Source organism: Pongo abelii, chromosome 13 (genome assembly GCF_028885655.2).
Source record: "Pongo abelii isolate AG06213 chromosome 13, NHGRI_mPonAbe1-v2.0_pri, whole genome shotgun sequence".
Lineage (NCBI taxonomy): Eukaryota > Metazoa > Chordata > Mammalia > Primates > Hominidae > Pongo > Pongo abelii.
The window spans coordinates 21,959,881-21,976,266 of record NC_071998.2 but is presented as its reverse complement, the minus strand read 5'-3'; the positions used below and the strand labels follow the sequence as shown (position 1 = coordinate 21,976,266).

Genomic DNA, 16,386 nt, shown 5'->3' with positions numbered 1-16,386 from the left:
AGAGGGCAGCAGTAGCAGTGGGATGCTTTCCTGGAGAGCAAACCTCCTCTCAGCAGAGCTAGGACGGCCGCTTTCACCTCTGCATTCCTCAGGCTGTAAATGATGGGGTTCAGTGAGGGTGTCACAACCCCGTAGAACAATGTGACAATCTTATCCACGCTGGGGTCCTTGGCCTTGGGTTTGAAGTACATGAAGGAGATTGTCCCATAAAAAACCACCACCACTGTGAGGTGGGCTGAGCAGGTGGAGCTGGCTTTGCACTGGCCTGCAGCAGAGGGTACCCTAAGGATGGCAGACAGGATGAAAAGGTAAGACAGGCAGATGAGCAAGAGGGGGCCAGTGTCAGGACAGCTGTGGCCACCATTAATGCCAGCGCAGTGAGGGAGATGTCCCCACAGGCCAGTTTTAGCACTGCCAAGATCTCACAGAAGTGGTTGATGACGTTGTGGCCACAGAAGGGGAGGTGCCAGACAAGGATGGACTGTAGCAGTGAGTTGGCAAAGCCTGTCCCCCAGCTCAGCGCTGCTGTCTGCATGCAGGTCTGCCCACTCATGAGCTCTGGGTACCTAAGCGGCTGGCAGATAGCCACATAACGGTCGTATGCCATCACAGCCAGCAGCAGGCACTCCGTTGATCCCAGCGCCAGGGTCAGGTACATCTGCAGGGCACAGCCAGGGAAGGAGATGGTCCTCTGGGCTTCCAGGAAATTGACTAGCATGAGAGGCACAAAGGAGGAGGTGCCGCAGATGTCCATGAGGGAGAGGTTGCTGAGAAAGAAGTACATGGGGTTATGCAGGCGAGAGTGCAGCATGTTCAGCCCTATGAGGAGGGCGTTCCCCAGCACATTCACGGAGTAGATGCCCAGGCAGAACACAAGCAGGACCACCTCCAGGTTACAGTGCTCGTGTAGCCCCATCAGGACGTATTCCGTCACAGCTGTCTGGTTTGCCCCCTTCATCTCATTCTCTCTCCTTTTCCATCTTGACCACCCAGCTTTTTGGAAAAAGGTCCAACTGGCCTGGGAGCCCAGTGACCTGATGTCTGAGCTGCAGCAGGTCAGCCTCCCTCTCTGGAATTTAGTTTCACCATCTGTATAATGAGGGAGTTGGATTTCAGATCTGCAAGCTGGCCTTCTCAGCGCTGCAGTTCTGTGGACGTCACTGAGGGGAGGATGGGGTACATTCTAGTCCCCTAGGCTCTTCTCTGCTCTCCCCAGGATGGGGTCAGAGGAGACAACAGAGAAGGATTCATGTTTAAAATGATCCTTTGGAATCTAAAGTGTTTTTGGTCATTAACAGGAAGCATCTTTTCTACATTACGGCTTCATGTGACCGAATTATGGCCATAGTATTTCAGATTTATTCATCCACTAAGTATTTATTAAGTACCTATTCTGTGCTAGGTATCAGGTGCTGGGGCTACAGCAGTAAGGAAAATAAGTGGACAAAAGGATTCCACACCTGTCACAGGCGCTGCCGCACTCCCTGAGTCAGGTGAGATGAGCTCCAGAAGGCAGGTAGGTAATGGATGATGCTCACCTAGTGTTCCTTTGGGCCATGAAGATGAAATATTTCAGCCCCATAGGATGTATAAGCTTGATTTCTGGTCATGTCTCCTTAAGGAATCATGGACCATTGTTTTTTTTAAAAGGACGCCTAAGAACATACATGTCTCAACAGTGTTACTGGTCACAGGATCGAACTGTGGTCGTGAAAGCCAAGTGACTTACTTTCTGGCCTCCATATTGCTTTGTAGGAGAAATGATACTGACAATGATGTCACACGAGGAGGGAAGCCAGGCACGAATCTGGTGGAGGTGCGGTCAGTTGTGACCAGCTTTGCAAAGGGAGCAGTGGGCAAGGCTGTGGTATCTCCCAGGTGACCTCCATCGCCATGCAGAGCTGCTCTCACTTCTCCTCGGGAAAGGCCAGCATCAGGTATTCCTAGGAGGAAGCCCAGGTGTGCCCAGAGAACAGTAGTCTTGTTAGGACTGGAAAACTGTCTTATGGCCAGGTGGCCCCTGGTCTGAAGGAAAAATAGGAGCTGAGCGTGAACTTTTATCACTCAGAAGATATAATCCACCTCTCCCCTCCTGCCATTCGCTCCTGGATTGGTTGTGAGGACAGTGCTTTGTGACAGCAATGGAGCCCTGTCTGTCCTTCCGGGCTAGATTTCTTCTTTCTCTTATTCCTCCTGTTTCGTTGTATCCACCATTTGTCGAGTTGCAGGGCTCACCCTTTCCTGAAGAAACCATCTCTTTTCCCAGCTCTGCACCTTTGTCTGAGATGGAGGCGTGTCCTCCCTCCCATCCCCAGCGGGGGGTGTTCTGCCCATTCTCCAGAGCCCAGCACTGCTCTGTCTCTTTTCCCCCATCTCCTTCCCCTTGCTGTTACCTGCTCCCTTCCTGTGCTCCCAACTGCCCTTGGCCATCCCTCTGTGTCATTGTGCGCTGTGTGGTGCACCTGTCTTCCCTACTACACGTTAAGATCAGGACTCTGCCTCCTTCCTACCAGCACCTCATGCAGCAAGTGCTGCCAATGGCAGGCACCCAGCAGATAGTGAGTGCACGACTCCAAAACCCAGCTTTGCCTCCTGGCTGTCGTTCAGACTAGCTGTGTGATACTGACCAAGACACGACCTCTCTCAGACTCAGCTTCCTCCTTGAAGACCAGGATGCTGTGTAGCTCAGAAGAAATATACACCTGAAGGTGCTGCCCCAGGGGATGCAATGACCTGTTACTGAGGCTGGGTGGAGGATGGCATCCATCATCAGCTACAGGTGCCTGCTCTATCTACAGGTGCCTGCTCCATCTATACTAGCCACCTCCTGGACAAGGGCTCCAGTGTCCTCCATGACACCAGCTTTCTCCAGAGCCTGTGCAGGGTTTCCTTCTTCTACCCTGAATCAGGGTGATTCTTAAAGGACAGTTTCAGGAACATATAGGGGCACTTGGGTAATCTTGGTCAGTAACTGACCTTTAACTATCATCCATGTGAACATCTACAGTTAGGGTTTTTCTTGGTGAGGTTTGGCAAAAAGTAAAGAATTCCCCAAGTGTGAAGCCTCATTCATTCACTTATTCAACAAATAGTTATTGAGCAGTTACTGTGTGTTAGGCCCTGGGCCAGGTGCTGGGAATACAGCAGAGACAGACCTGGCTCCTGCCCTCATGGAGTTTGCAGTCATTCATTCACTCACTCGGTGACTTTGGACACCTCCCCCTCCTCTCTCCAGGCTTTAGATCTCTGAGATTCTCTCTGAGTCTGGGATGTAAAGACAAAGTAAAACCTGAAATCTGGAAAGCAGAACTATAAGAGCTTTGTTTTTGATGGGGGTGTTGTTGCAGAAAGAACTATGTTCATCTCAAATTCTGACACTGGACACAGGTGTGGGGGTTTCAAGCAGGTGAAGGGTGGGAAACCACCTGACTGCATTTTTCTTCATCACTCACACCTCTAACAGTAAGACCAAGTGGGCATGGTGGAGGCATTTGAGGGCTTTTGTGTGTGCAGGCTCTGGCCTGTCCTTCTGGCCGTCCTTGCCTCCACCACATCCCTCATGCACACCTGCTGCAGCCTCACCAGACCACTCCTTGTCTTTTGGACAAAGCCTGTGTGCTCCAGTCCCGTCCGTCTTCTTTGGCAGTTTCTTCAGGCTGGAGTGCCTTTCTTTTCTACTCATCGTTCAAGGCTCAGTTCACACACCACTGTCTCGTGCAGCTTTCTCTCAGATGGCTTCATAAAACTGACCACCCGGACAACAGGATGGTCACACAGCTATTAGTGGAGGTTAAGTTCATTCTGCCTTCATTATAGTTCCTTTTTCTTGTATATCTCTCTCTGACTAGACTATGAGCTATTGCAGTGAAAGGGCTGTGTCCTTCATCAGTGTCGCCCTCCAGTGACGCGCAGCCAGGAGGTGTCAGTGATTGCCATTTGAGTTGAACTGTTTATTGACATCCAGTGTTGTCCTGCCAAAACTTCTGATCCTAGGCACGGTGGTTTGCACCTGTGGGCCCAGCTACTCAGAAGGCTAAGGTAGGAGGAGCACTTGAGCCCAGGAGTTCGAGGTTACAGTGAACTATGATCGTGCCACTGCACTCCAGCCTGGGCAACAGAGTGAGACCCTTTCTCTAAAAAAGCAAACGAAGAACGCTGAACCCAAGGTCTTGCCTCAAAATCAATTCCCCCTTCCCCCTCCAACACATACACCACAACAGAATGATGCAGCTATTGTGATTGCTAGGAGAAGGGCTTTGGGGGGTGCCAGTCTCCTATTTGCAGTAACACCTGCTCTTTCTGAAGAGCTACATCAGTAACATGGTGGGTTTTCCTCACGACTTAAAAGTCTGATCGTAACACATTCATGGAAACTAGAACCAGCACATGAAACCATTGGCTTATGCCCCTAAAGAAATAACTCTGTGTCCAGAAAATGCCATGTTACCAGGTTTCCTACAGCTTTGCCTGTAACATGGGCACAGGCTGGGACATCAGAGAGGAGCTGGTTCCCATGGTGGCTGGGTTGGGATTGGCTAAGTTATGTTGCAGTAACATATAACCTCATCATTTTAGTGGCTAGCATGACAAAGTTTTATTTCTCAAGCTACATGTCTACTGTGGCTTTCCCGGTGGCTCAGAGTTCTCAGAGCCCCTGGCAGATGGAGGCTCCACCCTGTGGGACGTCACCAGTTGTTATGGCTGGGGAAGGACACACTGGAGCCTCTTGCTGCTCTGAGCCACAGGAGACATTTGTCATATCTGCACAGCCCACTGGCCCTGCGGCATCCTACCACCTGCCCAGAAGGAGGAGAACCAGAATTACTGCTGAGCAGCCCCTCTGCATGTGGGTGCAATAGCGTCTTATGACTCTCAGAAAGCTACTCTAGCGGCCATCTACCAGTGTCACGCAGTGTCATGCTCAGTCATGGCCTGGAAGATCAGAGTCACAGAGGGATAGGACCTGGAGTGTCTCTGAAAATAACTGTCTGGTTTCACTCCCTGGTTTTACGCCTCTTGAGAGGCAGAGTGATGCCTAGAATGAGCCCTGGACTGGGAGGGCATGTCCCAGGTTTGAATCGGGGCCTTTGTTCCTCTTCTGCTGTATGACTTTGGTCAGATCTCTCCTTCTGAGAAGTGGAGCCAATTAAGCGATCTCCGGTATGCTGTAATCTCTGAAACATTTCCTCATATGTTTCTAGCAACTTCCAGCCTGAGGTCTGATAGACCCAGGGTTACTTTGCAAGCTAACTGACATATCAGTCTCATTGTCTGGTAAATCTAATTTTAACCACTTAATACTTATTTTAGGCTTCACAAATTATTTTAAAAGAAAAGAAAGGAGCATAACAAGAAGAAAGCTTCAGTTACAATTTTCCCGAAATGCCTGGATCTGGGATTCCTGCTTCACCGCTTCCTGGCTGTGTGACAGAGAAGATGAGGATGGCCCTGGAGCCAGACGGGACCAGGGTCCAAGCCCCGGCTCTTCCATTTGTTAACAATGTTCTCAGCCTCAGCCTCCTTACCTGTACCACGGAGACGGCAGTATTTCCTTGTGGGCTTGTTTTAAGGATCCAGTGAGAGGAAGCACGCGAAGCTCTTAGAACAGAGCCTGGCACTGGTAAATAGTCAGTGAGCAGTAGATGATATTATTACCATCCTGTCCCTATCCCTATCCCCCAGCAAATATTTTGGCTTTTAAATGTTTTAAATGATTTCTTGAGAATAAGCAATGGGTCAGATGAATTCTCCTTACCTCTCACCTACTGGCCATGGCCTAAATGTCTGTAGGGAGCTGGAGCCAGGTGAGGGGAGCTGCGGTTTGGGAAGTGCCGAGTTCATTACGAGCAAGCGCGCACGGTGCTGGGATGGGCTAGGTTCCCCCCACCTCGCCCTGCCACTGCCTCCCAGGACCTGCCTCTTGCTCCCCTGCCACGTAGACAGTCTGCTTGCTCCCTGCTCTCAGGGACCTCACGGTCCCTGCCCAATTTAAAGTTCAAACTCTGAAACTACACAAAGTTGCAGGCTTGGCAGCTGTGGGACCTGGGCTTCAGAGACTCCAGGTTCCTCGGCCTGCCCCAGGAGGGCCCTGCTGAGGTGAAGTGGGCATAGGAGAGAGAGTGGACAGAGAATCTGAAGACTGGGTCACGTTGCGGTTCTGCCGCTTGGATGCCATAGGCTCCAGGCCCATGAGCCCGGCTTCACTAGGCCTGGGTGTCTGGGTTGTGAAATGGGGTGTCTCCTTCCAGGATTGCCGTAAGGTCCTGGATTCATCAAAGCTTAAAGTAAATTGCTTTGTAAGGTGGGAGACACCGAGTACAGGCGAGGGACTTTATTAGGTCAGGGATTTAATCAGGTATCTGTTTTTACAGATTTCTTTATTCCTGTTCCCTCCCCTCCCCTTCCTGTCCTTTCACAATAAAGAATAACAACTTGACACAGCTTAGAGACTAAAAATCATCCTTCAGTAAAGCAGCAGAAGTTGCAAAGTTTCCTATGATGCTATAATTTGTCTTCTGGAATTTTTTTCAAGAACATAGGTCGAAGTAAAAAATGGAAAGGTTGTTACTGTTTATTTTCTGTCTGCTCATAGCATATTGTCCTCTTGCTGCCCCACGGATACCCTGAACTCAGCAGGTCGAAGACAAACTCACCATCTCCCCACTTCCCCCATCTGCTGTGCTCATCCTCCGCATGCAGTGTCTCAGTCTACCCCAAATAAACCAGAAACCCAGGACCAACCCGCGGTCCTCACTCTCCCTCCTCCACCTCTATAATCCCAAATATCTCTCCCAAATATTATTTTACATATATGTACAGTTGACCCTTGAATAACATGGATTTGAACTACACGCATTCATTTGTATTTTTCAAATAATATATTGGGAATTTTTTTTGAGATTTGCTACAATTTGAAAAAACTTGCAGATGAACCGCCACCCCTGAGACAGCAAGACTAGCCCCTCCTCTTCCTCCTCCTGCTACTCAACATGATGTTGACAACGATGAAGACTTTTATGATGATCCACTTCCATTTAATAGATGGGAAATCTATTTCTCTTCCTTTTGATTTTCTTAATAACATTCTCTTTTCTCTAGCTTTATTGTAAGAATACAGTATATAAAACATATAACATACAAATTATGTGTTAATCGACTTTATGTTATTGATAAGGCTTCCAGTCAACAGTTATACATGGATTTTGTTTTACAGTGAGGAGAGTTGGCACCCCTCACCCCCGTGTTGTTCAGGGGTTAACTGTAATCCCAAATATTATATCTCTAGCTCCCAAATGTTATTTTGCATCTATATCTATCTCCCCAGTATTTCTTGGGGCCACCCTCTCCTTTACTGCCCAGCCAGCTCAGGCCTCACTGAGGGCCTGGGTGACTACAGCAGCTTCCTCCCTTCCCTGCCCTCAGGAGGAAGCCTTTCTCATCTGTCCTCTACTGTGGGCAAGGTGGTCTTCCACATACCATTATTTTTTAAGTTCAAAGTCATGGTCATCATAGAAATATTGGATAGTATTGAAAATAATAATTTAAAAAACAGTACTTATCTGTAACCCTGTCACCCAAAGGAAACAACTGTTAGTTAATATTTGGTCATCGTTTTCCAGTTATTCCTAGATACCGACTTATTCATAGATCTGTAAGAAAAATACTTAAAAAGTTAAAATTGAGATCATACTAAAATACAATGTTATATGTTCTGCTTTTTTTTTTCTAGTTACATTACGAGTATTGCCCATTATCATATACCCTTCAAAAAATAAGATTCCTGGCCAGGCATGGTGGCTAATGCCTGTAATCCCAGCACTTTGGGAGACCGAGTTGGGAGGATCAATTGAGCCCAGGAGTTCAAGACCAGCCTGGGCAACATAGCGAGACCTCGTCTCTATTAAAAATAAATTAGCTGGGCGTGGTGGCGCATGCATGTAGTCCCAGCTCCTCAGACGCTGAGGTCGGAGAATTGCTTGGGCCCAGGAAGTTGAGGCTGCAGTGAGCCAAGATTGTACCACTACATTCCAGCCTGGGTAACAGAGTGAGACCCTGTCTTGAAAAAAAAAAAAAAAAAAGATTCTTAATGGCTGCATCACATACTATCATTGGACTCCACCAGGATTTGTTTAAATATTCTTCTATGGTTGAACATTAAGATTATTACAGTTTTTTTGTTACTACAAATAATGCTGTTATTAATATCCTTATGTCCAAATCTTTGTGCCCTTTATTATTTACTTAGACTGGATTCCTAGAAGTAGAAGTGTTGGGTCAAGGGGTCTGGAAGTTTTGAAGGCCCTTGATTCATATTTCCAACTTACTTTCTAGGAAGTTCATATTAAATTATCCCCATTTCCACCAGCAGTGTATGACCCTGCCTACTTCATCGCATGGTACCTAACAGTGGACATTGTGTTAAACAAGAGAGAGAATGGTATTTAATCAGTGACCTTGCTAAAAGTCAATCTGATTGTAAACCCCCAGAGCCCACAGAATAAAACCCAAACTCCTGTGATGTATCCAAGGCCCAGCAGAATGGCATGGCCACTGGCATGGCTACTGACAGCCTTCTCTCAGGCGTGGTCAGAGAGGCTTGGGTGTCTCTCAGTCCTCCAGCCATGCTTCTCTGTGCCTCTGTTCTGGCCAGCAGAGGAAGCAGGGAGAAAGCCCTGGGAGGGGAATTCAGGCCTCATGCAGGAGCTGTGCTTACCTGTAGCCGGGGGCAGGAAATGTGGACTGCTGCTTGCAGGGCAAGCCCAGTGCTCCCATTGTGCAGATGGTACCATGGAGGCCAGGGCAAGGCAGGGAATGGAAATGCTCCGTGAATCTAGGTCAGTGTCCACTGCCTGTGCACTGAGTTATCAGAAAGAAAAGCTGGAAGAGGCTGAGCACCAGGCAGGGGCAGCTGTGGCAGGGTCCCAGGGCATGAGGTGAAGATGGGTAGAACAAGCCTCCTCAAGCCAGGTGAGGCCTGGATCCCAGGAAAGAGGGCACTGGAAGCTGCTGCTGCTGCTGTTGCTGCTGGGCGGGGTGAGGGGGGAGGAATGGGGAGGCTTCAGGCTTTGGGCTGGATGATTGGTGTCCCAGGGCCTGACAGGTCTGGGAATCTTGGACTTTGGGCCTTGTGATGGTTAATACTGAGTGTCAACTTAATTAGATCGTGGGATACAAAGTATGAATCCTGGGTGTGTTCTATGTGGGTGTTGCCAAAAGAGATTCACATTTGAGTCAGTGGGCTGGGGAAGGCAGATCCACCCTAATCTGGTGGGCATGATTTAATCAGTTTCCAGTGAATATAAAGCAGGCAGAAAAATGTGAAAAGGAGAGACGGGCCTAGCCTCCGAGCCTGCATCTTTCTCCCGTGCTGGATCTTTCCTTCCCTTGAACATTGGACTCCAAGTTCTTCAGTCTGGGGACTCGGACTGGCTTTCCTTGCTCCTCAGCTTGCAGATGGCCTATTGTGGAACCTTGTGATCGTGTAAGTTAATACTTAATAAACTCCTCTTTTTATATATATATATATATATATATCTCCTATCAGTTCTGTCCCTCTAAGAGAACCCTGACTAATACAGGCCTCATCGCTGCCTCTACTGTCACCTGCCAGGGAAGCTGGGCCATTCCCGTCATCTGTGGACTCTGTCTCAGCTCTGCTCAGATTTGGGAAGAACTCTAGGCTCTGCCATTGTCACCCCTACGTTGACATGTTAATATCTCTATTTAAGAAAATTGTGCAGGGCCTAGAGTTGGGCAAGGCTGGACCTTGGGAGAGAGTAGAATCTGACACTCCCTGCTCTTGGAGTAATGCTGAAAACACAGAGGGGCACAGCAAGAGGAGCAAGGTGGGGTGGCTTTCTGGTGGAGGTGGCATTTGAGCTGGGCCTGAAGGGTCAGGCAGTCAGTCCTTTTACATATGGAGAAGTGTGCTTGGGATGGGGGAGGGGTGCTGCCTCGTGGGGAGAAACAAGGAGAGCACAGAGCTGGGTGGTGCAGGGCATGTGGGGGCCACATCTGGCTGGTGTGTGTGGCTGTGAGGAGGGAGATGGGGTGGGAGGGGAGGAAGGCTGGGGAGCCAGTCAGGCAAGGCCAGCTTGTGAGGGCCTCAAATGCCCCACTGAAAAGCTCCCAGTTTGTTCTGAGAACAGTGGGGAGCCACCTAGGGATTTCAGTGAGAAGAGTGATGCAATCACATGTGCATTTCAAAAAGATGCCCCGTGAAGGAGAGATTGGAGGGAGGAACAGGACTGAAGTCTTGGGATCAGCCAGGAGGCTGGTGTGAAGGCCAGGGTGATGCTGAGAGCAGAGGTGATTTAGGGGCTGTTCTGTGGCAGGATCAGCGGGACTTGGTGCTGCCTCGCTGGGATGAAGATACCAGACCTGTAGCCCTAGCCCTGCCATGTCCTCACTGGCACTGGCATACGATGGCCTCAGCTACTAACCTGAGACCTGCGTCTGTACAGAGCCCCGCCCTCCCTCACCTGGAGGCCCGAATCCTGCCCCACAGCTTCCTGGCAACCTCTTTCACCTCCTTGTTCCCCAGGCTGTAGATGATGGGGTTCAGCATGGTTGTGACCATGGCGTAGAGGACTGTGAAGACCTCATCAGAGATGTGGGCTTCCTTACTCTTGGGCTTCAAGTACATGAAGATGATGGTGCTGTAGAAAAGCAGCACTACAGCCAGGTGTGCCAAGCAGGTGGAGAAGGCTTTGCAGTGCCTGGCGGCCGAGGGCACCCTCAGGATGGTGGCCAGGATGAGCAAGCAGGACAGGCAGATGAATGCCAGGGGTACAGGCAGCAGCAGGATGGAGCCTACCAGCAGGAAGGCTTCACTGACCGATGTGTTGCCGCATGCCAGCTTCAGCACTGCCAGGATCTTGCAGGTGAAGTGACTGACCACGTGGTGGCCACAGAAGGGCAGCCTCATGGAGATGACCATCTCAGTCACCGACTTGAGGAGGCAGAGGACGCAGGCAGCTCCCGTCAGCAGCACACAGAGCCGGTGGCTCATGAGCATGCGGTAGCTGAGTGGCTGGCAGATGGCCAGGTAGTGGTCATAGGCCGTGATGGCCAGTAGCAGGCACTCCGTGGAGCCCGTGGACAGGCTCAGACACATCTGAATGGCACAGCCAGTAAAGGAGATGGTCTTCCAGGATGACAGGAGGTGGACCAGCATCAAAGGCACAAAGGTGGACGTGTAGCAGATGTCCAGGGTGGAGAGGTTGCCCAGGAAGAAGTACATGGGTGTGTGCAGGTGGACATCTAGCACGCTCAGCGCCACGATGGCTGTGTTCCCCAGGAAGGTCACCAGGTACATGACTGAGCACAGAGGGAAGAGCAGGTGCTCCAGGGCTGGGTAGCCGGAAAATCCTTTCAGAAAGAACTCGGACACCTCTGTTCTTTTGAGCGGCTCCATGCTGCAGAGTTCTGAAGGGATGATCCACAGCTGGCATGGAAGGAGAGAGGGTACAGGGCACGGGGAAGCTCACAGAGCCCTTTCTGGGACGAGGTGGACTGTCAGGATCTTTTCCAGCACTGCCACACTCACTGTCTATGATGTCGGGCAATCCTTTTATCCTCTCTAGGCCTCAGTTTATCCATGTGAAAAATGAGGATTGATTTAGATCAGCATTCCCTGAGAGAATGTTAACGAGAACGTTAGTAAGCAATCTGAAAAATCAATTTGAGACAACATTGGATTAATAAAAAATAAAGCTCTTTACTGCAGGACTTCTCAGAGCCTTTAATATGCTAATGTGATCTGTGACTCCCGCAAAGCAATGTAGAACATCTGCACCCCAAACTTATTTGATCATGGATCCCCTTTTACAGAACACCCATTAACCTACTGCAGATAAGTGTTCTACGAACATAGTCTGGGAAACAGTAGGCTAGATCAACAATTCTGAAACTTGAACATGCACCAGAATCACCTGGAAAGTTTGTTAAAATAGATTGTTGGGCCCCAAACCCAGTTTCTGACTCGGTGGGTCTGGGTGATGCTTCTGCTGCTGATGTAGGTACCACACTTTGAGGAACTATTGGGCTAGGTGGTCTCTGAGCAGGTGGAGACTCTCCTGGCTTTAAGGAAGCCTCTGAGCCATCGCATTTGCTATTCCCTCAGTCTGGAATGTCCTCGGCCTGCAGTGGTCTGACCTGTCTCTTCAGGCCTACTCTAGTATCCAAGAACAAAGCATACACCGTGCTGTGTGTTGGAGGGCTGCTGACCTTGAAGCCTATCACTGGGCATGTTCCCCTGTCCCCTGCCCAGGGCCTGTTTCATTAGCTACCCTGTGTGGATTGGACCTTCACAATCTGCCTTCCTGTGGGTTTCCCAGCTAAAATCTGATGGAGCTCTTGGCCCAGCTCCAAACCCCTATGTTCTGTGGGTGAGAGTGAGGGCTGCTTTGACTTCATGAACTCCTAGGGTATTAGCATGGAACATGACCAGAGGCCAACTTGTTGGATCTCCCATTGTATAGATGGGGATGCTGAGGTCACACAACAGGTCTCTGGTGAGGTGAAGCTAGAATCCAGCCCTCCCAACAGTGTGACACCTATACCATGCTCAGAGCGGGTGTATGCTTCTATTAGGTTTCAAACAATGCTTGTTCTTTTACCATTCTAGATGGATATCTCTGCCCCAGGTGCTGCCACAATCCTCTCACCAGCAAAAGAGCATGAGTCACCTCTTTTTAGTGTTCCAGGGTATCTGGCACGGTGTCATTAATCCCATGGGACACGATGCCAAATCCTGGGCCTGGGCAGAGCACAGTTCCTCTCAGTGCCTTCCTTGCAGGAGACCATTTCCGTCTTTTATTCCACACTCACTTACTCATCCCAGAACCTAGAAGTAACTGAGGACCTGCTACATGCCAGGTGGTGCCAGATGTGAGGGAGCACGGATGACAGGTGTGCTCCCAGGCTGCTGAGTGCAAACCCTTCCTAGGCAGAGAGGACCCCCAACTCTTCCATACCCAGCCTCACCATCCCCCTACTCTTCTGTACCCAGCCTCACCCACCCCTCCCACTCTCCCATACCCAGCCTCCCCCTCCCCCGACTCTTCCATACCCAGCCTCCCTCTCCCCCCACTCTTCCATACCCAGCCTCACCCACCCTTCCCACTCTGCCATACCCAGCCTTGTCCTCCCCCACTCTCTCATACCCAGCCTCACCCTCCCCTCACTCTTCCATACCCAGCCTCACCCACCCTTCCCACTCTCCCACTTTTCCAAAAGTAACTGTTGTTATTAGTTTTGTGTATATCTATCCAGATACTTTTCTGGTCATTTGCATATGTATATCTATACATAGAAATAGGTCTTGTGACTTTTTAGTATGCTTTTTTGTTGCAGCTTTATTGAAGGATGATTGATGTACAACTATATTTAAATCATATAATTTGATTAGTTTTAATGTGTACAGTCATGAAACCATGACCACAATCAAGATAATGAACTTATCTAATATACCCACAATTTTTCTCATGCCCCTTGGTAATCCATTCTTTTCTTCCCCGACCAGGCAGCCACTGATTTGCCCTCTGTAACTGTAGATTGCTTTCATTTTCTAGCGTTTTACGTAAAGGGAATTATGCAGAATGTACTCTTTTTAAAATCTGGCTTCTTTCACTCAGCGTGATTATTTTGAGAGTCATCCATGTTGTGCGAATCAATGGTTAGTTCTTTTTAAAAATAGCATCTTTATTGAGCTATAATTCAAACACCCTGCAGCCACCCATTTAAATTCACCCATTTAAAATGTACAATTCAAATACAAACCTATTGCACTGTACACTTTAAATGGGCGAGTTTAAAGTGTACAATGGGTGAATTTGAAGTGTGCAATGCAATTGTTTTGAGTATCACCACAGGTGATTTTAGAACATGTTTATCACTTCCAAAAGGAAGCCCATACCCTTTAGCAGTCACTCCCCTTTTCCCCTCAACCTCCTCCAGTCTTAGGAAACCATTAATGTACTTTTTGTCTCTTTTGAGCTGCCTATTCTAGACATTTTACATAAATGAAATTATAAAATATGTTTCACTTTGTGACTGGTTTCTCTTACTTAGCTTAATGTTTTCAAGGTTCATCTATATTGTAGCATGTATCAGGACTTACTTTCTTTTTATTGCTAAGTAATATTCAATTGTATGGATATACCACATTTTATTTGCCCATTCATCAGTTGATAGACATTTGGGTTGATTCCACTTTTTGACTATTATGAATAGTGCTGCTATGAACATTTGTATACAAGTTTTTGTGTGGATGTATATTTTCGTTTTTCTTGGATATTTTCTTAGGAGTGGAATTTCTGGGTCATATAGAAACTCTATGTCTATATTTTTGGGGAACTGCCATTTTCCAAAATGGAAAGTATCATTTTACTTTCCCATTTTACATTTCCCCAATATATGAGGGTTCCAATTTCTCCACATCCTCACCAACAATTGTTATTATCTGCTTTTTAAATTATAGCCATCTTGGTTGGGTGCGGTGGCTCACACCTGTAATCCCAGCACTTTGGGAGGCCGAGGTGGGCAGATCACTTGAGACCAGGAGTTCGAGACCAGCCTGGGCAACATGGTGAAGCCTCGTCTCTACAAAAAATACAAAAATTAGCCGGGCATGGTGGCATGTGCCTGTAGTCCCCGCTACTTGGGAGACTGAGGCAGGAGAATAGCTTGAGACCAGAAGGTTGAGGGCTGCTGTGAGCCATGTTCACACCACCCTACTCCAGCCTGGGTGACAGAGTAAGACCCTGTCTCAAAAAAGAAATTTTATATATATATATAACCATCATGGTAAGAGTGAAGTGGTATCTAATTGTGATTTTGATTTGCATTTCTCTAATGGCTAATGACATTGAACATATTTTCAGGTGCTCATTGGCTATTTGTGTATCTTCTTTGGAGAAAAAAATAGGCTCTTTAGCCTATTTTAATTTTAATTTTTTTTCTTTGAGATGGGGTTTCGCTCTGATACCCAGGCTGGGGTGCAGTAGTGTGACCTGGGCTCACTGCAACCTCTGCCTTTTGGGCTCAAGTGATCCTCCCACTCAGCCTCCCGAGTAGCTGGGATCACAAGCACACACCATCATACCCAGGTAATTTTTGTGTATTTTTGGTAGAGATGGGGTTTCACTATGTTGGCCAGGCTGGTCTCAAACTTCTGATCTCAAATGATCCAACTGCCTTGGCCTCCCAAAGTGCTAGGATTACAGGTGTGAGCCACTGCACCTGGCCTAATTATATATTTAAATTTTACGTTACATACGTAAGATCACAGCCAAGGAGGTTAACTATAATTTCAAATTTTATTACCAGCCACTTGTGCTATTTTATCACATTTGAAAATATTCACTCTTACTATATTTACTTTAAACAGTGATCTATAAATTTGTTTAGACAATAATAATTAAGGACCTTTTCTTCTTCAGAATGATAAAAAAATCAATGATGTATTGAAGATACTACTAAAGAAATTTTACTTTTGGATTATGGCCTCTGCATTGAAGATCTGTAGGATTTTTTAAAATTAATTTTCAAATCTTTCTGTGACCTCTCTAAGAAATATCATCTTTGTAATAATTTGTGTGACTACTTTACAAATCAAAAATTGATTCACAAGACTGTACTACCATAATCACTAATTTTAACAGTCTCTTAAATATTTTCTATATTACTTTTCTTGATTATAAAATGTCAATAATATGGGCATGCTCTTAAGATAACAGAATATTTAATTATATTATTTTCCCATCAACCCACCAGTCATTTATTAATTACATTGGCCATTTCCATTGATTGGCAGGAGGCTCTTCCATGAACATCTCCTATCATTTCCGCTGTATCATTTTTCTTGCCAGACTTAGTTCACTTTCAACCTGAAGAATCACCTCTTTTATTTGAACACCTTGAAGTTGGTCTTCTAATTTTTTAACATCTGGTTCTGCTTTAACCATAGCCAGCTTCTCATTTGCAATCTGTTCAGTATACTTTCTATATACTGCTTTTTAAGGGGTTTGCTTAAGAACATCAAGGATCTTTGTGTACAATATTCTTAGCCTCTTACATTTTAACAGACTGATTTTAGTTGCTTGTCTTGTGTGAACTCTTGCATACAGCCAGTCGCATGAAGCCAGTGGTCTTCAGCACACCTGCCATGACAGTGCCAATGAACCAATCTGATCTTTAATTTCTTTCAACAATATTTTGTAATTTTTAGAGTATACATTTTTTCCAAGAATATAATTATACACATATTGTTTTATATAATGTCTTTGAAAAATAGGAGAAGAAATAAGAAATATGCACTTAAAACTGCCTTTTATAACTATATAATTACCTTTATCAGTGCCTTTTGTTCTATCATGTGGATTT

The 16,386-nt window shown here is 47.1% G+C and overlaps 2 protein-coding genes and 1 pseudogene across 5 annotated transcripts in view; 1 reads left to right on the top strand and 2 right to left on the bottom strand.

Moving 5' to 3' along the window:
• Nucleotides 1–8,504, top strand: part of TMEM8B (transmembrane protein 8B) — a 52,383-nt gene extending 43,879 nt beyond the window's left edge. The window contains exons 13-14 of one of the 4 annotated variants that reach the window (XR_008510065.2): nucleotides 5,311–5,620; nucleotides 7,730–8,504. Coding sequence is in view for 1 of the 4 variants with exons in the window: in XM_054520943.2 (XP_054376918.2) it covers nucleotides 5,311–5,349 (39 nt within the window). In the remaining 3 variants the exon portion in view is untranslated. Of the gene's footprint in view, nucleotides 1–5,310; nucleotides 7,134–7,729 lie in introns of those variants that run through there. The other 3 variants (XR_008510064.2, XR_008510066.2, XM_054520943.2) reach the window with 3 other exon arrangements.
• A 1,308-nt stretch (nucleotides 8,505–9,812) lies between these two features.
• LOC100435534 (olfactory receptor 13J1) lies at nucleotides 9,813–11,755 on the bottom strand. Its single transcript, XM_009244277.4, has one exon. The coding sequence runs from the start codon at nucleotides 11,414–11,416 to the stop codon at nucleotides 10,478–10,480; it is 939 nt and encodes a 312-aa protein (XP_009242552.4). The 5' UTR covers nucleotides 11,417–11,755; the 3' UTR covers nucleotides 9,813–10,477.
• A 4,033-nt stretch (nucleotides 11,756–15,788) lies between these two features.
• LOC100433299 (NADH dehydrogenase [ubiquinone] 1 alpha subcomplex subunit 5-like) lies at nucleotides 15,789–16,170 on the bottom strand (annotated as a pseudogene).
• Nucleotides 16,171–16,386: the final 216 nt, after the last annotated feature.

What these genes read in the sequence shown, in the direction of transcription:
- LOC100435534 (XM_009244277.4), bottom strand. Translation starts at nt 11,416, where the DNA reads ATGGAGCCGCTCAAAAGAACAGAGGTGTCCGAGTTCTTTCTGAAAGGA.